The 22,519-nt window shown below is 39.3% G+C and overlaps 1 protein-coding gene across 1 annotated transcript in view; it reads right to left on the bottom strand.

Moving 5' to 3' along the window:
* Window positions 1-3,209: 3,209 nt before the first annotated feature.
* Window positions 3,210-22,519, bottom strand: part of LOC139745763 (uncharacterized) — a 962,044-nt gene continuing 942,734 nt past the window's right edge. Inside the window, 10 exon segments of the mRNA XM_071656293.1 lie at window positions 3,210-4,422; window positions 5,966-7,798; window positions 7,940-8,075; window positions 11,616-11,845; window positions 13,301-14,984; window positions 16,913-17,208; window positions 17,338-17,411; window positions 17,413-17,590; window positions 18,937-19,228; window positions 19,469-19,663. Coding sequence (XP_071512394.1) covers window positions 4,262-4,422; window positions 5,966-7,798; window positions 7,940-8,075; window positions 11,616-11,845; window positions 13,301-14,984; window positions 16,913-17,208; window positions 17,338-17,411; window positions 17,413-17,590; window positions 18,937-19,228; window positions 19,469-19,663 — 5,079 coding nt within the window. The 3' untranslated portion in view covers window positions 3,210-4,261.

The following is a 22,519-nucleotide window of genomic DNA, read 5'->3' as shown; positions in this document are numbered from 1 at the left end:
ACCATGAATGCATCATAAGTCAACAACTGTTACACCACGGAGGTCCATAAATCTAATGTAGACCTTTGTGTATATGGCTTCAGTATATTACAAATGACAGCTAGAGAATATTTGCAAAAAAGATGCAACCTTTATTTGTCCGTTCCCAGTGCTACCTTGCCAATACTATACCATCAAACAAACCTGTCTTTACCCTTAAAGACAGTGACCTCTCTTTCCACACATTCCTCAATGACCTTTGCTCCTTCATCCACCCTGTGGCTCACTTCTGTGCCCAATGTTCCATTCACTGCCATATCCATTCCCAGGTACCTAAAACACAACACTTCCTCCAAGTTCTCTCCATTCAAATTCACTCCAAATAACCTATTCCTCTTCATTTCTAAAGAAAAATCTTGCTTATGTTCACATTTACTCTCAACTTTCTCTCCCAAACTCGGTCACCAGCCTGTCAAGTTTTCACTCAAATCTGCCACCAGTGCCATCAGCAACAACTGATTCACCTCCCAAGCACTCCCAACATCCAACTAAGTGCATACCTACTCTTCTCCCCAAGATTTGCATTCCCCTCCTTTACCACACTATTTATAAACAAACTAAAAGTCATGGTGACATTATAAAAACCCAGATAAAGAGCCAACTCCACCGAGTACCAGCCAATTCTTGTATATGTCACCCTCCCTCATGTGCTTATCCAAAGCGTGGATATATCCAGGCCACGTTGATCTTGAGCCCTTTTATGATTAATTAACAAGCTACCATCATGACCTTCAAGTTCCATAATATTTGTAATACCTGACTGTATTTTCAGCAATTGGCAGCCTAAATCCAATAACCATTATTTAATTATTATTACGCTCCTGTCCTACTCACACACAACTTACTCTCGATAAAAAATCTTCACTGCATCTAGCAGCTTTCCTCCCACATCAAAAATTTGCAAAACCTTCCATAGCACATCTCCATCAGCCCTATAATCCCTCCTGCATGTTCAGCCCTCAGTCACTAAAAATCTTTTTCACTCCATCCATCCATCTCCAATTTGGTCTCTCAGTTCTCTCCACTTCTCATATATCCTTTTTATCAAATTTTCCTCATGCATTCCCTCTATATGTTTAAACAATTATACTACACCCTCTTCAACCTCACATTTTACTACCACACCTCTTTCTCACCCTTTCACTATTTATGCCACCTCACACTATATATTGTCCTTAAATATTTCATTTGCAACCCATAGACTTTCCACTGTACACCCTTATCTATAGCCCATGCCTCAATCCATATAATAATGTTGGAACTACTAAATGTTCAATCATACCCAATTCCATGTTTTTTCTCCCATATCCATAAAACCCTTATAGCTTTTTTATCATTTTCAGCAATATACACTTCATACTGATGTTAACTTTACAGTTAGGTCTCTTAGTTTCTCTGTGCAGAATTACATAGTTTGCTCTATCATACCGGTTATTGGTCTCCGAGTTTCATATGTGCATATTCCTTAGACATCAGACACTTCTTTACGTCATCATTCACCACTCTGGCTTTGGAAAAAGTGTAACGTGTTGTCACATGTTTCCTCCTCTGCACAGATTGTTTTAGTGAAGCTCTCCCAAGCTATGTCCTTGTCATTTTCATTAATTACATCCAAAGTTTGCCTGTCAAGAGCAACATGTAGATCTTTAAAATCTGCAAGGCTAAAATATATTTTCATGATTCTCATATTAACCAACATTCGAGGCAATGCTGAAAGTTAACAAAAAATAGTTTGCTAGTAATTACTTGTATCAAACTTTTTCCCAACTTTAACACTGATAACACAACCCTAATTTGTAACTAGAACTAAATCCAATATGTTCTTATTGCAAGTAGGTTGCTCAACTAATTGTAGTAATGTTAACCAAATATAGGTGGATCCCATGCCCCATGCTACTGGAAAGGCTTTCTCCCCATTTTGTTAATGGTACATGGAAATCTCCCGCTCTGATTAAATAGCGCTCATTGCTAATTTCTTCTGTCTGTTCATAAAGTCTTTCACTCTATCTTAGGTGTCTGTGAAAGGGGCCTATAAACTTATCCTAAGTTATTTTCTTACAACAGGTATCTTTATTTCTATAAAAATGGAGTTTTATCAAAAGCACCAAAAATTTTTAGCACACTAATATCTCAAGGTTCTCCCTAGTAAAAAAAAATCCATCCTTTCTCTACCTCATGCTACAGCACATTACCTTACTTTTGTTTACTTTACTGTCAACTTCCTTCTTCCACACACACACACTCCTTTAACTCTCACCAGCTTCTGCAGTTTCTATCTGGAGTGTGCCATATTCATTTGCCTTTAAAACGCAAACTCGTCTGAATATACTCAACATAAAATCTTTGCATAATACATACGAATCTTTTCCAAATCAATTTCATTTTCCAATGATAGTGCCCCACTTGATCACAAACATAGGAAGGCTCACAACCTAGCATCAACTATGGACAGGATTTTTCCTAGCAAAGGGGTGAACTTAATTGCTTTACTTTTCGAAAGGCTATGATTGACAGGTTCATGGAAGGTAATTGTTGGAGGTGCATACTTTTTTGGGTGGCTTAGATTTCCAGTCAATTTAAGGGCCTAATAACCCTGACTGGAAAGAAATGCTTACATGCATTGCTTGACTTTTTTAGAAAGTGTGTTTCTGAAAAATGAAACAGACAACTGAGAAGCTTGCCCTTACCCCCTTTGTGGATGCAAAATATGCATAGGATACTACAATAACCAAATCTCTACTGTACTTCACAAAAATAACAAAGTTTAACTTGGTGCACATGTGAGAGCCAGTGGAGCAATGATGAATTTAATAAAATTAAACATTAACTACTTGTATAATTTCTGTACTACATCTTCCCAGATTCAAACCTTCTACAGTAGTTAGTTTACACACAGTACACCTTGTTATATCATGTCTCATGTAAACAAATTTTATATGTTCTAAACGCAAACCTTTTCAAAAACGGATCCGAGCCTGAATTACAAAAATTCTTGAATCATGAGATACAATGGGATGGAGGCATGATGGAGCCTGTGTGCTGAGGTCAACACTCCCAGATTCCAGCTCTTCTATTATATCACTACGAAAAGTACATTTGCAAAAATCTAACAAAGTGTACTGTTCTTTTTCTTTTCACTGTTCTCAGGGTTAGGGTTAATTCAATACAAATTTAACTAAACAATCATTTATTTTACACAATACATGACTATGTTGGCAAAAGACCACCTTTATAAATATAGAAAAGAGATACTGTTCATACATACCTCTCTGTGTGATTTCTGCTTGTGGACAAACCTCGCTATGAAATTCACTACCAATGTACATTCAATATATATTAATGTGTAATCTGTGCATTTGATTCAAATAAATCACACATTATGCAACTGAAATAATCTTGCATAATCACCTGTATGCAAGAAACAATTGCTCACAAATATACAATAAGAATCACATTCACCAAAACTATCCTATTGACTTAGACTAAACAATATAAAAAATTGAACCTTGATCACTAAATAAAGGATGAACAAAATGCTGTAAAATGTCTATAACAATTCTTGCATATAACTTTCAGTACTATGGACCAATGAGTGCTTATGGTATTTAATATGAGAAGCATCCCATTTTCCTCTGATAACACTGATCAATGATCAATTCTAAATTGTTTACCCTAAAGCATTATTTTTCTTTTTATTGCCACTAATACATCAGCTGAGACTGTGTCGTTGATAAAATAATTCAAATAAGTTAACTAATTTTCAACGCTATATTCTCAAACACTGTTTGACAGTTTAAAATAGCTGATGTCAGACAATAAATCAAGTTATTCAGTTTATGCCATGATTACAAGAAAAATTTCAAGTTGATATATTTCTATAGTCTGATATTCAATAATTTATTGAAAAACCAATACAGTATATGAATACTAACGTAGATGAGATCATAGGTATATAATTATATTTCATGAAGCAGAAATTTATCACTTCCAGATTACTACACTTACTAAGCCTTAAGTCTTGATGTACATATATGACCTGAGCTGGGCAGATTAATAATGATTTCCTCTCCAATTACTTTCATACTAAGATATACTTTTACAAAAGTGTCAGTGATTTGTATATACTTATGTAACTGAAGATAATGTGATCAACTTTTCATATACAAACTGCCAAATATAAATAATAAAACGTGGAGTGCAATGCGCTTAACAGCCCCCAATGTCAGTTGATAAGAGTTTCATAATGTTGTCTAGGCAGGAAAGCTGTGACAATAAGGACACGACTCCGGGCGGCTGCTACACGCTTTTGCAAGATGACAGTCTCCCTCGCGAGTGCTTCCACAAAAGTGCGATGATCCAGTGGCGATTCCTCTTTTATGTGTACTGTAGGGGAATGAATGCTTTATGGATGCTTTTGTTTATGATTTATCTTAGATGTAAACAAGTACTTCCAATTAATTCTACTGTAAAAAGGATCAGTAACATCTTACTCTACATTACCTGTTTTCTAAAGGAACCAGCTGATCCTAAAAAAATTATTCCACTATTACTTATTTACTACACTGGGAAGCTAAAGAATATCAACAAGTATCTATGCTCATGAAACCCACTTCTGCTAAAGAGTACCATAATTCTAGAAAAAAATCTAAAAAGAAGTACTAGACCTACAGGACACATTACTGGAGAACATGACAAACTGGGGTCTAAAATCAAAATGCTTAATGCTACACGCAAGTGCTTTCTGCTATATAATGGTGACAAATCTACAGCAAAATCAGGTACTCTACATGAAAATACATTATCTACAGTTATTATGTGCTCAATCTATAGGGAATGTACTGGTGGCTGATTCATGTGAGAAACTGCAGAAGCTGGTGACTGAGTTTGGTAAAGTGTGTGGAAGAAGAAAGTTAAGAGTAAATGGGAATAAGAGCAAGGTTATTAGGTACAGTAGGGGTGAGGGTCAAGTCAATTGGGAGGTGAGTTTGAATGGAGAAAAACTGGAGGAAGTGAAGTGTTTTAGATATCTGGGAGTGGATCTGGCAGCGGATGGAACCATGGAAGCGGAAGTGGATCATAGGGTGGGGGAGGGGGCGAAAATTTTGGGAGCCTTGAAAAATGTGTGGAAGTCGAGAACATTATCTCGGAAAGCAAAAATGGGTATGTTTGAAGGAATAGTGGTTCCAACAATGTTGTATGGTTGCGAGGCGTGGGCTATGGATAGAGATGTGCGCAGGAGGATGGATGTGCTGGAAATGAGATGTTTGAGGACAATGTGTGGTGTGAGGTGGTTTGATCGAGTAAGTAACGTAAGGGTAAGAGAGATGTGTGGAAATAAAAAGAGCGTGGTTGAGAGAGCAGAAGAGGGTGTTTTGAAATGGTTTGGGCACATGGAGAGAATGAGTGAGGAAAGATTGACCAAGAGGATATATGTGTCGGAGGTGGAGGGAACGAGGAGAAGAGGGAGACCAAATTGGAGGTGGAAAGATGGAGTGAAAAAGATTTTGTGTGATCGGGGCCTGAACATGCAGGAGGGTGAAAGGAGGGCAAGGAATAGAGTGAATTGGAGCCATGTGGTATACAGGGGTTGACGTGCTGTCAGTGGATTGAATCAAGGCATGTGAAGCGTCTGGGGTAAACCATGGAAAGCTGTGTAGGTATGTATATTTGCGTGTGTGGACGTGTGTATGTACATGTGTATGGGGGGGGGGGTTGGGCCATTTCTTTCGTCTGTTTCCTTGCGCTACCTCGCAAACGCGGGAGACAGCGACAAAGTATAAAAAAAAAAAAAAAAAAAAAAAAAAAAACTACTTTAATATTACTAACTACTATTAAAAAGATGTAGCTTACATTTAAACAAAAATAATAAAAACTTAAATCTAGAAAAAAACATAAAAGTGCAGCTGCATACGTACATTTGACTTACGTTCGTAGCTCCAGGAGTCTGCAGGAACATTGAGATTTTCCTTAGCCTGTGCCAGGTCAGCTTTCAGTGATCGTTGGGCTGATTTAAGAGACAAAATCTGATGACGAGACGCCCTCAAATGAGGGACCTCTGCTGCACATGGTCGGCCTTCATACCTCTTTACATCCTCCTCAGACCACTCCTCAACCTGCACCTTAGATGAAGCACCTAAAACCTGAGGTTTTGGCTGAGTCAGAGGATGCAAAAAGGCTTGAGAATGTGCCTGAGCATCTCTACGTTGTTCATCATCCATTTCTGAATCTTGGGAAGAGCTGAATGAGGAGCACTCAGAGTCTCGTGGGATACTCTCATATCCAGAAGACTCGCCTAAGGATGGATTAGTGCCAAGAGATCCACTGTTTGCTGCTGGATGGTGATGCTGGTGGTGCTGGTGTGGCTGGAGGTTTTGGGCAGTCCTCCATGCCTCATTATTTTCCAATGGTGTGGCACTACCCTGGGTAGCTGCACCGGAATCGTGACCAGAGTCATATCCTTCAGTGGGTGTGGGAGCATCAGGGGGATACATCAGGGTACAGGTATACCGATAATTTCCTCTTGCATTCACAGATGGAGGTTTAGCTGCTCCAACTCGGGCAGATTTACCCCAGCGAGGGCGCACTGATGTTGTATCACCTCGTCTGCTGACACTTTGCTTAGCTGCACTTTGCGAGACCACTCGGGAGGGAGACTTTATCAAGTTTTTTGAATTGCGATCTGGAGATTTAGAATTTTCTCTACTTTTGGCAGGAATTTTAACTTTAGATTCCTTTAATTTTGCCATATTTTTCTTATTCTCTACTAACTTATTATTATTTTGCTTTGCTACTTTATAAGGAGTTTTCGATTTACTTCTACCAACACCTACACAAAGGAATTTGGAAAGTTTAGAAGTTTGCATCATATACTCTGAGTCTTCACTTATATTACTAACACAGTCACTCTCATTGTCACTTTTTCCAGTCACTGTTCGCTCATCGTTCATATCCATTACATCTTCATCTTTGCTATAATCGTATTGCACTGGGTTACAAAGCACAACATTAGCCTCAACATCTTCAATAAATTCGGGTAACGACACTCCATTTATGGGTACTCGGTCAGCCAACTTTTCTGTTGAGTCTGCCAGAGGTGCATCCTTTAAATGTATTCTAGCTTCTGAAGCTTGATGTGTCAAGCTAGGATCTGATGCAACATCAGGGTTGTGTACAGAAGAAAAATTGAAAAACATTGATGGGATGTAAGGTACAAGATCACTTTGTACATCACAGGTACAGTGATCTTCTGGGAATTCTAGATCATCAGTTCCAATGCATTTGTCACTAGCAGAATCTTCCAGTATTTCCAAAGGTCGACTAAGCCACTGTGATTTACTTCTAAGGGCAGACTCTAATCTAAGAATACTATCACCATGACGCAGTCGCTTCTTATTACAATGACGACATAACTTTTCATCAGCTTGTACAGGTTCACTACATATACTATCATCTTCTAATGGAGGTTTTTGATTCTCCAGCAGTGAATCATGACTGTTAGCCAAAATTTCTGCCAGTGTAGCAGCCTGAAGTCGTGGACCTCCAGTATGAACTCTTGGGCTTTGTCGGGCAAGTGTTCGATACAGATCATGAATTTTGGCTAGTTCATGAAGATTTCTATTAGCTACATCTGATTGAAGGGCTAAGCTTAGATCCTGACACACTCGACCATAATTGGTAACTTCAAACAAGCTAAAAGGCCGCGAGTCATCATCATCCGAGTCATCTTCATCACCAGTCTCGCCCTTCTGTGAGTATGAATCTGAAAGATGGAAGGAAGCATTGAGATAAAACCATAATGTGCTTTTTCTACAATATGTATTCAGTAAATATATATAAACAGTCATATTTCTCTATGCTTACAATCTACACTATAAAGTCAAATCCTTAAAAATCAACTCGCCTGTAAATGTAGAAGCACAAGTGAGATTTTCTTCAGACAAGACCCTAAGTGGGTGATCATCACTTGTTTCAACACTCATCACTTCACTCTGACATGGGGTATCTGCTAAAGCCCTCAAAATATCTTCCTCACATACCTGAAAAAAATTTGGAGTATTTAAGCATTTATATCATACATAACAGCTAGCGAGTGGATATCTGTTTCTGGTGTTACCCCACACATTTAGGAAATGGCAACATGTAGAGGAAAAACAAATCATTTTCCACCACTAATTAAAATATTCCAGAAGCCATCTCTACTTCCTCTAGGTTCCTGAATGTCACATACAAATCCTTTTTACCAATTATTTCATGATTTTTTTTTCTAAAGCAAATAACTAGTCTAACCATCCTACATCACTCCTGATGCCACATTGCTCCTCATCAATCATGTACTCTCTGCAGACTTATCCCTCTGGAATTCAAGCATTCATTTTATGTACAGGTATCAAACATGCAATTTGCTAGTCCTCAAGTGCCTCACTTTGGGACACACAAATGCTGAAAAGCTTGACAAGCCAATCAACAATATCATTACTCTCTTTTTGGGGGAATTTAACTGAAATCCCATACATTTTTACTGCTCTGACCCACATTCACACAGAAGGTAAAAAAGATGGAGCTAGAATTAAGAAAGCTGAGTTAGAAAGGCAAGCTGTGTGACTGAAATGTTATAGAAATGGAGCCCCATAAGAGTCAGATTTCTAAAATTATTACTAGTAATATCATACAATTATACAGACTTTTTTCATATACATATTTGTCATTTCCCGCATCAGTGAGGTAACATCAAGAACAGAGGACAGAGACTTGGAGGAAAAAAATCCTCACTTGGCCCCCCTTCTCTGTTCCTTCTTTTGGATAAGTAAAAACTGGAGGGGAGGATTTTCAGCCCACTGCTCCCACCTCTTTCAGTCACCTTCTACAACATGGAGGGAATATACAGGAAGTATTTTTTTTCCCCCTATCCCCAGGGATTATATATATATTTTTTTTTCTTTTTTTTTTTCCAAAAGGAGGAACAGAGGGGGCCAGGTGAGGATATTCCAAAAAAGGCCCAGTCCTCTGTTCTTAACGCTACCTCGCTAACGCGGGAAATGGCGAATAGTTTGAAAGAAAGAAAGATATATATATATATATATATATATATATATATATATATATATATATATATATATATATATATATATATATATATTTTTTTTTTTTTTTTTTTTTTTTTTTTTATACTTTGTCGCTGTCTCCCGCGTTTGCGAGGTAGCGCAAGGAAACAGACGAAAGAAATGGCCCAACCCCCCCCCCCCATACACATGTACATACACACGTCCACACACGCAAATATACATACCTACACAGCTTTCCATGGTTTACCCCAGACGCTTCACATGCCTTGCTTCAATCCACTGACAGCACGTCAACCCCTGTATACCACATGACTCCAATTCACTCTATTTCTTGCCCTCCTTTCACCCTCCTGCATGTTCAGGCCCCGATCACACAAAATCTTTTTCACTCCATCTTTCCACCTCCAATTTGGTCTCCCTCTTCTCCTCGTTCCCTCCACCTCCGACACATATATCCTCTTGGTCAATCTCTCCTCACTCATTCTCTCCATGTGCCCAAACCATTTCAAAACACCCTCTTCTGCTCTCTCAACCACGCTCTTTTTATTTCCACACATCTCTCTTACCCTTACGTTACTTACTCGATCAAACCACCTCACACCACACATTGTCCTCAAACATCTCATTTCCAGCACATCCATCCTCCTGCGCACATCTCTATCCATAGCCCACGCCTCGCAACCATACAGCATTGTTGGAACCACTATTCCCTCAAACATACCCATTTTTGCTTTCCGAGATAATGTTCTCGACTTCCACACATTTTTCAAGGCTCCCAAAATTTTCGCCCCCTCCCCCACCCTATGATCCACTTCCGCTTCCATGGTTCCATCCGCTGACAGATCCACTCCCAGATATCTAAAACACTTCACTTCCTCCAGTTTTTCTCCATTCAAACTCACCTCCCAATTGACTTGACCCTCACCCCTACTGTACCTAATAACCTTGCTCTTATTCACATTTACTCTCAACTTTCTTCTTCCACACACTTTACCAAACTCAGTCACCAGCTTCTGCAGTTTCTCACATGAATCAGCCACCAGCGCTGTATCATCAGCGAACAACAATTGACTCACTTCCCAAGCTCTCTCATCCCCAACAGACTTCATACTTGCCCCTCTTTCCAGGACTCTTGCATTTACCTCCTTTACAACCCCATCCATAAACAAATTAAACAACCATGGAGACATCACACACCCCTGCCGCAAACCTACATTCACTGAGAACCAATCACTTTCCTCTCTTCCTACACGTACACATGCCTTACATCCTCGATAAAAACTTTTCACTGCTTCTAACAACTTGCCTCCCACACCATATATTCTTAATACCTTCCACAGAGCATCTCTATCAACTCTATCATATGCCTTCTCCAGATCCATATATATATATATATATATATATATATATATATTTTTTTTTTGCTTTGTCGCTGTCTCCCGCGTTTGCGAGGTAGCGCAAGGAAACAGACGAAAGAAATGGCCCAACCCACCCCCATACACATGTATATACATACGTCCACACACGCAAATATACATACCTACACAGCTTTCCATGGTTTACCCCAGACGCTTCACATGCCTTGATTCAATCCACTGACAGCACGTCAACCCCGGTATACCACATCGCTCCAATTCACTCTATTCCTTGCCCTCCTTTCACCCTCCTGCATGTTCAGGCCCCGATCACACAAAATCTTTTTCACTCCATCTTTCCACCTCCAATTTGGTCTCCCTCTTCTCCTCGTTCCCTCCACCTCCGACACATATATCCTCTTGGTCAATCTTTCCTCACTCATTCTCTCCATGTGCCCAAACCATTTCAAAACACCCTCTTCTGCTCTCTCAACCACGCTCTTTTTATTTCCACACATCTCTCTTACCCTTACGTTACTTACTCGATCAAACCACCTCACACCACACATTGTCCTCAAACATCTCATTTCCAGCACATCCATCCTCCTGCGCACAACTCTATCCATAGCCCACGCCTCGCAACCATACAACATTGTTGGAACCACTATTCCTTCAAACATACCCATTTTTGCTTTCCGAGATAATGTTCTCGACTTCCACACCTTCTTCAAGGCTCCCAGAATTTTCGCCCCCTCCCACACCCTATGATCCACTTCCGCTTCCATGGTTCCATCCGCTGCCAGATCCACTCCCAGATATCTAAAACACTTTACTTCCTCCAGTTTTTCTCCATTCAAACTTACCTATATATATATATATATACATATATATATATATATATATATATATATTCTTTCTTTCATACTATTTGCCATTTCCCGCGATAGCAAGGTAGCGTTAAGAACAGAGGACTGGGTCTTTGAGGGAATATCCTCACCTGGCCCTCTTCTCTGTTCCTTCTTTTGGAAAAAAAAAAAAAAAAAAAAAAAAAAAAAAAAAATCAAATATTCTTATCAATCAAATGGTAAATTTGTCTCCCTTACTGTTAATACCAAAATACTATACTCATTTATAAAAGGACTCCACAATCACTATATACCTGTATGCAGCAATCAACAGTCACCACAGGATGATCTGGAACTTGCACCTCAATCAATTCTGTAGAGTGATGGGTTCCTGAGGATGCTAGTGACCGCCTTACCCATCCCCTCCTTGGAGTGGTACTGGCTTCTTCATCAGCTTCATGGCCAGTCTCATCTTCCTCTTGTTCATTAACTTGATCTTCTGCTATAATGGCTGCTTCTAATTCTGGCTCTTCCAAGACTGTGGCTATTTGAAAGAAATAATTATATTCTTTTTTAGTGTATATTGTGTGCAATGATGTATATATTCTAAATGTCTTTCCACAACTTTCACATGCACTTGACAATGTAATACAAATTTCTAGAGACAGCAAAGTATCATAAGTGAGGATGAAAAATTTTGTAGAATGAATAAGTTCATAAAACACAAAATTTTGAGATGGTTTGGGTATATAAAACTCAACAAATATTCAAAATCAAAATACAGACAAAAAAGGTAAGTGGTTAAAGGTGTTATGAAAAAACTGGCTTGGCAAGAGAGAATACTGAGTATATGGAAAAACTTCAAGAACATAAAGAGTAGAGGTAAAAGTAAGAAGGAATGTATGGAGATGTGTAGCAATCAATTATGACATGGAAAATGTTTTGAACATTAGAGATATCAGGGCTCTTGAAAAAAAATCACCCATTGTAAGATGAATATTTTGAGCATGAGCAATCAGGACACAGGATATGCTGGGAAAGGTTTTTTACCATTTTTTTTTTATGTAATTTCTTAAGGAAGGTCTGGTTGTGTTGTTGACTGGTTAGCTGGGATTTTCAAAATACATATACTTATGTGCTGACGATGGACTGAACCATGGTGCATGAAGCCAGGGAATACTTGTGGTTAAGGGGCTGTGGTTTTGGTCCACTGCACATGACAGCTAGAGAATGGATACAAGTGAAAGCAGTCTTTCTTTTTCTGTTCCTCAAAGAGAGGTACCTGAGGATCTACCTTGAGCATGCCTGGTAATTTGTATGGGAGGGTGATGAATGAGACAGTGTTGGGATAAACAGAGTATTAGACTGGGGAGAGACAATGTATTTAAAGGAGTGGTAAAGGATTTGTGGATCAGGAATTTGCTGTGAAGATTTTGTTCATCAAATATCCAGAGAAATAAAATATAGATCTGGAGAAAGCATATGATAGGACTGACAAAGATACTTTGTGGAAGGTGTTATGAATACATGGTATGGGAGGAAAGCAATAAGCAGTGAGAAGTATTCATCAAGAGGAAAAGGCATGTGAGCAAGAAGAGAGAGAGGAGGCAAGTAGTTACCGGGAAACAGCAAGTAAGAACTGAAAAAAGATAATGATAAAAATCAATAATCATTATAACATGCTTTTAATGACAACTGAGATATAAGGTGGGGAGAATTTTTAGACTGAAGTTGATGGAATGGGGTTGTTCTTGTAGCAGTCTGTATATGCTTGGATAAAGATGCAATATTCCTACTGAATGGACAAGGGCATAAAAACAACCACACAAGATAAAAATGCATGGCAAGTTAACATTTCATAAGACCTATGACAGCAGCACTGATCTGTGTCTGATGAATTTCCCCTGATGGTTGACAGTAGTTGGGAAAGAATGTTCTTAGCATTGGTCATATCACTTTTTCATATGCAATTTATATAAAATGCTATATAATCACTTACCAAGACCTAGGTGTGCTTGTCGCTTGCATTCTTCTTCTTCACACGATAGCAAAGAACTTAATTCCTCACATTCTTCAGCTAAAGCTTCACACTGGGAACAAATATCATCTATGGATGGTTCATCTACACCTGAAGCTTCATCTGGAGAACAGTGTGGCTCAGTGCTTTTCTCGTCTAAATTAGTTTCTTTTAATGGGCCTTCAGACTCGTTTGGAGTTGGTGCAGGCTTTTCAACTTCTTCAGGATTTTCAGCTGGAATAAGATTTTTACGTTCCAATTCCTCAATAAGGTTGGGCTGAGGTGGTAATGCAGCATCTAGACCAGCTGGTCTGCCAGGACCAGACGGAGGGTCTTCACTTAATGTGTCCTGGTCACTGTCTAAAGTAGATTCTTCACATGTCCGGAATTGTGTAAGATGAGTAAACTGCTGCTGATTTATGGACGTTTGTGCTGGCATCTGAGCAGGAACAGTTTGCTGTTGCTCAAGTTGCTGCACAACCTGAGCTGTTTGAACTGCAACCCATCGCTCTATCATGGTTTTCTTGTGATCATCCATGAATCCATACCCAATAGGCATTACCTGAGGGCCATCTACCCATGTTTCAGACTTGTTCGTCTTAATCTTCTGTGCTGCCGTAACACGTGACTTGTGCATACGTGGCCCGTCAATCCACTGCTCATCTGATACAACAGCATCACTTGCACCTTTTACATTAAGGGAACCTTGCTGTTGCTGCTGCTGCAATGACTGTTGCTGCTGCAGTGACTGTTGCTGCTGCTGCTGTTGCTGTGGTTGTTGTTGATTCTGCACCTGTTTCTGAGTATGCTGCTGATATTGTTGGAGTTGCTGCTGAACCTGTTGGTTTTGGATATGCTGTTGCATATTTTGTGGCTGTTGCTGTGGCACATGTTGTAACTGCTGTTGTTGAAGCTTTTGATGATGTTGGTACTGTTGTTGCTGTTGAAGCTGTTGCTGAACTTTTTGATGCTGCTGCTGTTTTTGCTGCTGGTGTTGTTGCTGCTGTTCAAGTTGTTTTTGATTCTGTAGATGCTGCGTTGGAACAGGAAGATGAGATCGCTGGAATATTGGGACCATGTTATTAGGTTCTTCATATGCTTTATAATTGAAATGCCTAAGATCGCCAGGCACCAAAGGGCCAAGGGTGACTTGCGGCTTAAAAGATGAAAGGAGTGGCTGCTGTGCACTACTGCTGTTATACACCACATGACTGACACCTGGCTGATGACGAATGAATCCAGCTCCTGGAGATGCTTTTCCAGCACTACCCGAATTACTGACATTACTGACTGTACGTGGTGGCGGCTTCGGTTTCAACTGCGATCGACCATTGGGCACAGAGCGTGATGTGGGTGTTGGGCTTGCAGAAGCTGCTCGGCGTGTGTGTGCAGGTGTTGGAGATGCTGAATGAGGCCTCAAATGTTCCATTGATCGTAGTCGAGTAATTGGCCACATTTGCTGGTTGGTGTGATGCGACATAAAAACTGGTGGATGCTCGTTATCAGTTGTATCACCTGGACCACTACCACCTATATAAATTACTGTATCACATGATTGCTCTGATGAGGAAAAGTCCAAGGAAGATGATCCAGCAGAAGTGTCTCCACCTGACGATCTACTGTGAGAACCCTCTGAGCTGCCTCCAGAACTGGACCCTCCTAGACCCTGAAAAAGTAAATAATCACTGAAAATTTTATATTAAAGTTTAACTTATTCTAAATCTAGTCCTTAATATGCCATGCAGTATTGTTGGACTTGTGAAAGTCTACACAGTCTTAATACAGTATTAAGTAAACAACTTCCTTTTAAGGTAAATTTTACTCTCAATGTTAAATAAACAATAGGAAAAATACAATAACACATACAAATATCGGAACATTACTGCAACTCCTAGAATGGAAACACATCAGAATTAAAACTCTGGGAACATGCAGTAGTCTTGGGATTCACCTATGATAAGGGTTCTCTACTCATGAGACCTTATCTGTTTAACTTTCTTTGCTAGCACACAATGTTAAAAATTTGTCCAGTTTTCATTCACACTCTCAATGATTAACTTTCAATTCATCAACAACTCAATTACAATAGATGAACCACACATCAACTAACATGTTTATAACAAAAATATCTTGAAAATCTTTCTTTATTCCCTTGAAAAGATTGTTCACTCTTGGCATTGTACATTTCCTTTAAAACTTGAAAGGCATACATACTCATGTCTTCTCTATTTAGTGTGGTCAAATCCACAGCTTATTTCAGGTAGCATCTCTTGCTTCCTTCTACTGAAACTTTTCAGTAAGATCTACATGTTTCTTCAAGAGAAGTGACCAAACTTGAATACTTGAATACAGATGTGATTATGTCTACATGTTTCTTTAAGAGAAGTGACCAAACTTGAATACTTGAATACAGATGTGATTATGACTATGTGTTTCTTTTATGAAGGGAAGACTGGGTCTTGTGCTGCACTCTCAATTATTTACATTCAATCAGGGTACCCAGCAGGATGGAGATGAGTGAAACCCCAACTTCCTGATTTACAATAGTTACTATTTAACAAATATTGTTTTGAACTTTATTACTTTTTCAAATAAAACATTACATCACCAAGCTGTGTTATGCTGTCTCTACACCCTGCATGTGTAAGAACCCGGACTCTTCTATTACAAAAATTCTATACAACTGTTTAAGCAATCACATAAGATGTTTATTATTATCAGATTTTTCTCCATGTATTCATAAATATAAAAAAATTTCTTTATCTCTGGCCCCTTACTACAGCAATACAATCAGAGTAATACAGTTTATTCATACACATTCCCTTAGCACTTCAAAAATCCCTACGATTTCTTTTATCTATCTCGATAAAACTTCCAAATCATGAATATATCCCTCATAATTTTTGCAGTCATTGTCAAGAATAAGTATGCTGACAGGGTGCTCTCGTAGTGTACAATCAATCTGGCCAAATAAAATTACAGCAAAAGTTGCACATCTTTGTGAAGTTAAGCACTCTGACACGCAACACAAGTGTTACACCAAGCAAAAGATAAAATTTCAAGTTGTGGAAAAAGAAAGCACTGCACAATTCAGTATAAAAGTAATCGATACTAGCAGTGATATTGTTGTTGATCCTTAGCACCGTTTAATATACTGCATCCAGGAAAATCATCATCCCTTGACAACTTTGAATTTGGAGAAACACCCAAGCCTCAAATATAAAAGTAAAACTACTAGAAATTAGCAGGGGTATCACAAAGTCTTGTTTTGCAGAAAATTTAGTTTTCTCAAATGTAATTAGGCTGACAAACAGAGTCATTTGCATACATTACACAGGGACTACATTATTCTATATCTTTAACTGCATTACCATTAGACAGAGTTGTTCAAATGCATACAGCCCCTCAAACCCTTCATACACATCTTCCACCTATGCTCAGAATAAGTAAGTAAAGTAAATCATGGGCTTCCATGTTAACATAGCTTATTTTTTTCACAATGTCATCTAGATGAATAAAGACCATAAACATCCAGTCTCACACAAATGATTCTACTATAGTAGGCAACAGTGCTTTTGTAACTATTGGACATACCTTTAATTTTTTGCGTCTCATCCGGTGAACTCTAGAAGCTAACTGAAGAGTCGCAAGTGTATGCTGTGCATGTCTTGGTGATGGGGAAATATGGACCACCATTGCAGCATGGCATGTTACTGACCCTAATACCTCCCTCAGCAACATGGTTAGCTTGTTTTCTCTATTTGGAAGGTATCTCTGACCATTAAAGATTGCCAAGAGGACTGAGGTTAATGCTGATAATGACATACCACCACTGCTGCCACTCAAATCACCCATGTCAATCATATGGAGACGACTCCGACCACCAACAACTGTCAAGAAAGCTTATAAATAAGAGATCTATTCATGACACAGGACTTGCAAGTCTGTATTTCTTTCTATAAATCATATACAAGCTATAAAGTAAGCAAAATCATATCATGGGGTATATGTGCACTCACCTCCTCCCTTGCCTGACTTGTCAACAGCATACTGATAGATATGGAGAGTGTAGAGCAATGTTGCTGATCCAGGGGGTGGTGGAGCTTTGTTGCATTGATTGCCCTTGGAGGCGTGCATGCGAGGACCGTGCAGCTATAGCTACATCAAGATAATGAGCTGCTGTTTCTGGAGATGGGGCCCGGAGCTCAGCAACTGAGGACAAGTAGCCCCCAGTGGTGTCTCGGAGCAATGCACTGGGTGAGGCTTCACCTTCTACAACAAGAGAGTGACAAGTCTTGAATATAAAAACAACTAATTCAAGATGTCTATAATCATTAACTCCATTCCCAACTCCATGGAGTGGGTCAAGTGCACATAGCTTAACACTTCATTCATATGCATTTTCATATAACATTCTTGATAAGAGAAAACATGAGCTACCACACTCATATTTGTGCTGCTTACTTATCCACCTTGAAAATCAAGCTTCCATTCACAGCACTGTCATTCACATAATGCTTCCATTACTTCAGAATTATCTTTAGCCCTAATAAATTTCCCCTGCATCTATTGATTTTTTTAATGTACCTCTTCTTGTATCTTTAACTACACTGATGGATAAAATCACCATCATCATTTGTCATATATCCAAATAGCCATACCATCAAAAAGGATTTTCATCCTTGCATATGACTTATTTCTTTACACCACATACTCTTCTCAGATTTTCATTCTTTAATATATCTATTCTCCTACTTCTTTCTAAGTACACTAAGCACATTTTCCACCTCTGCTTACCTATTCTAACCCATATAAAACTGGGTTTCACATACATAGATAAGATTTAAGATAAGTTCTTCATCTAATCTTTTTGAACATACTTTACACTTCAATTCTTTCCAGCCATTAATACTTTCTGTACGACTCCAAGTACTACTTTCCCACATATTCATCCATGACTTCTGGTTCTTCATCTCAACATCTGATACTACAATGTGATGTCCAGGTCACTACCACTAAAACTATCTAACTGACATCCTGTCTAACACAGAATTGAAAGCTTCCTTTCTATCAACTTTATCATATGTCTTTTCTAAATCCATACATACCATATACACTCTTTATTCTGTAACTTTCTTCACCCATTTAGTGTAAGAATTTAGTCTACACACCTTCTTCCTTAAGTAAGTCCAACTTGTTCTTCTTCAACAATGAGTGCACTATTCCTTTTAAGATGAACACTCATAACCCTACCGTACACTTACCTAACTGTTATAAATACTCTTATGCCTCAATAATTCATACAACCATTTTTCCCCTCTTTACTTTTATACAGTGGAACAATAACTGCCTTCATCCAGTCATCTGGGACATGTCCATTTTCTTCATGCATCCTTGTGGACTTTCTTAATATTTCAACAGCCTTGTCACTATGATTCTTCATAATCGACCTCACTCACCAATTCATCTACACCACCATCTACCTTGTGAAAAATGTCAGACAACATACAAAAAGTTTTTAATATTCTGTAAGCAAAATGTCTAAAAGAAACATCTGACGTTTCCTAAATGTCTCGTTCATGAGGGTGTCCAAGAAGATACTTTCAGTGCAAACAAACCTTGTGCATAATCGGCGAGCAAATCCGTAAGCATGGCTCCTGCTGCATCAACTGCAACTGCAGACACCCTCACGCTGAACCTGGCACCACTCTTAGCCTTTTGCTCCACAATGGCCCTGTACAACCAAGCCACAGCAGACGGCACAACTCCCAACTCCCCAGGGCCTGTATGTGACCCCAGCATGGTGTAAGTCTTTCCCAAGACAGCACCACCAAAGCACAAGACACAGCCATCGTTTCCGGCAAGGACAGCATGAAGCACATCCACAACTGCCCCAGATACTACCTCACTCTGTTGGTTGGTTAAGTCACATAGTTATTAACTTACTAAAAAACTGTAAGGCAATGGTACATCTTCAACTACTGTAAGGTCAACACTGAGTATACCAGAGAAATACTGTAATTGTAAGGCAATGATACATCTTCAACTGCTGTAATCTAAGACCAACGCTAATTACACCACTGAAATCTTTGAACTGCATCAGAAAATTGATTCAAGGAAGGTATCACATGATCATGACTGGCATCCCACCTGTGGGTCTTCTTGGGTGTACACCTGGTCGAAGGCAAACATCTTGGGAGCAGCTACACCCACCCTGCTTTCCTGAGCTTGCCTTGCCTGGGGGTCAACAAGGGTGACCTGGCGTCGCCGCTTGTCCAAGGTTATGACCTCAGACTCCCCCTCACTCATCTTCACAGATGGAGACACACGCAACACCACACGCACCTGCAAACAAAAAAATACTCTTAGTAATGTTAAAAATTGTATGTTCAGTTTCAGCTCCATATCAAAGACAGCTTTGTGGAAAATGGCTACTTATATGATTTTGGTGTATTATGTTATGTAGCTCGTTATGATTAGATTAATACCTCCAGGGAACAATATCAAATAAGGTGACATGTTACATATACAGGGGAAACCGAGGTTCATATAAGTAGAAAGTAACCAATACACTTGTAAAGTATCACTTGACCCCAGAGCAACCTTACCTAGCTGGAGAAATGATAGTACAAACATTAATCATAGTTATCTCCTGCCCAGGATCACGTTGTGTTGTCTTGCTTCTCATTCCAAAAAGTCTGCTGATCTCCTAACAGACTGCTTATCAGTGCAGCTTATTTCCTAAGTTTTCTTATCAGTGCAGCTTATTTCCTAACAGTTTTCTTATCAGTGCAGCTTATTTCCTAACAGTTTTCTTATCAGTGCAGCTTATTTCCTAACAGTTTTCTTATCAGTGCAGCTTATTTCCTAAGTTTTCTTATCAGTGCAGCTTATTTCCTAACAGTTTTCTTATCAGCGCAGCTTATTTCCTAAGTTTTCTTATCAGTGCAGCTTATTTCCTAACAGTTTTCTTATCAGTGCAGCTTATTTCCTAACAGTTTTCTTATTAGTGCAGCTTATTTCCTAAGTTTTCTTATCAGTGCAGCTTATTTCCTAACAGTTTTCTTATCAGTGCAGCTTATTTCCTAACAGTCTGCTTATCGGTGCAGCTTATTTTCATTACAAATACTTTTGCCAAGACGTGTCTAGCTTTACCTTCAAAATGTCTTCATTTTCCGGGCTAAGATCAATTAGCTTTCCAGATTTCAGTTGTCATTCATAAAGTATTGTTCAACAGTGTGTTGCTGGCGGGTAACCATGAAAGAGGGGGTGGTAGGGGCGATCCCCACCTTGAGCTATAAGTATACCATAAACATTCCGTTATGATATATACATTCTTAAATGTATATAAGTATATGTGGTTATGGTTTCAGTGTATTACAATCGAGACTGATGAAGCAAAGGTTCTTTTGCACCAGCCTGCTGAAACCAAGCTTGTAGTATATGAAATTTCCTCAAGCAGCAAACGTATATTAATATGTTCCACCGAACAAACCTCCCTTGTTGACTTGAGCTGTTTTACGTAAATTTCATAAATTCATTTACATTTAAAAACGGTCTGCGGGCAGCATAATCCTACCACAGCTGTATTCAGTTTTACGAGAGAGAGAGAGAGACAAATATTGACGATCTAATTAAACTTTCAAATGCAAAGTAAGTTTTCTAAGAATGTGTTCTTACCAACCGCTCGTGTTGTGAGCTTCTCACAATCTCGGCGAGGTTGTAATTCCCTCCCCAACACACACCCAAGCCGAGGGGCAACAAAGACGACCTCCAAAAAACTTGGAAGAAATGTTAGCAGATGAAGTGCGAGGCGCAGGAAGAAAGGTATAAAAGAAAGAAGGAAGGAAGATGTATAAGAAGAGACCACGAAGTGGACTGCTGAAGGAGAAGCGAGTGACAGACGAGTGAAGGAAGGAAATAAGACCACAGCCTTCAAGACCAGGAGGAGGTGGAGGAGGTCAAATGAAATGGCTTGAATGTCATTTTGGACAACTCGGGCTGACAAATCAAGAGGCAGACGAATGAGCCACAAGATGCCGTAGTGGGTGAAAAACGAGACGACGACGACAGATTAGATGATTAGTGAAGTGAAGAGGGGAGGAGAAGAAGCGGAAGGTTACAAGAGAGAAATGGAGAGGGGAGAGCAGTGGGGGGAAATGACATGTTATACACGTCGTGGAAGTGACATGTTATACACATCTGTCACCTTAGTAAATGTAACCCTACACTAGAGGGCTGTAGTTTCCTAGGGTACGTACTAGTAAACTTAACTATGAGCCTTTAAGATATTCTATCTCTTAAGGTTGTACACCAGTCTAGTGGTAGATGGTATCTACAACCCGTCATGGAGTCTCGCTCGCTAACACGTCTACCAACCATGACCAGACTCGCTCATCCTGCAACACACATTCATCCCCACCTAAATAAAAAACATCAGTATCTCCAAAGTCAGTATGGAGGATCAGTGTGACCCCAGAAGTTATCTGTGCCAACCACAGGATCAATAAAGACTAAAAGACTTCGCAAAGCCTCACGCTAACAACACACAACTCCCTACCATCAACAACCTTGTAGATTCCCTCAACAGACATCACTTTCATCGTCTTTCAAAACCACCAACAACACTTCTACAATTCACAACACAACCTTTTTTAATACCAATCACAGGTCCTCAAGGCCTTAACAACATTTAAAGACGTCATTATAACATATCTAAGACCCCCTAAATATAATTAATAATGTCACCAACAACAGTTACTGTGAGAACCAGTAACAACTTTACAATGTCACAACTTCTGAAAATACAATCAACAACAACAACAACAACAACAACAACAACAACAACAAACATCTGGAAAATACATCACCTCGTTACAGACTTACTGTCTAGTTACAACCTTTATCACTACAACATCCTACAGTACTTATCCACTAATCACAACCCTTTAACAACTCGTTAACGCACCAACAACAAGAGGAACGCAAAGAAGAACGGAAAGAAACTGAAAACATGGAAGAGCCACAACCCAAACCCCATCCCCAAAAGGCGTCAAATTTTCTCCAAGAGAAGGAAGATCTGAAACGAAACATGTTCTTTGCACCTCGTGACGCAGCTGGGCAGCAGAAACCCCATTGGGAACGAGATTGGCAAGCGCCCCCCCTCCACACGAGCAATATAAAAAGAGTATTGCAGTATTA

This window comes from Panulirus ornatus, chromosome 62, assembly GCF_036320965.1.
Source record: "Panulirus ornatus isolate Po-2019 chromosome 62, ASM3632096v1, whole genome shotgun sequence".
NCBI lineage: Eukaryota > Metazoa > Arthropoda > Malacostraca > Decapoda > Palinuridae > Panulirus > Panulirus ornatus.
This window is presented reverse-complemented; position numbering and strand designations above follow the sequence as displayed.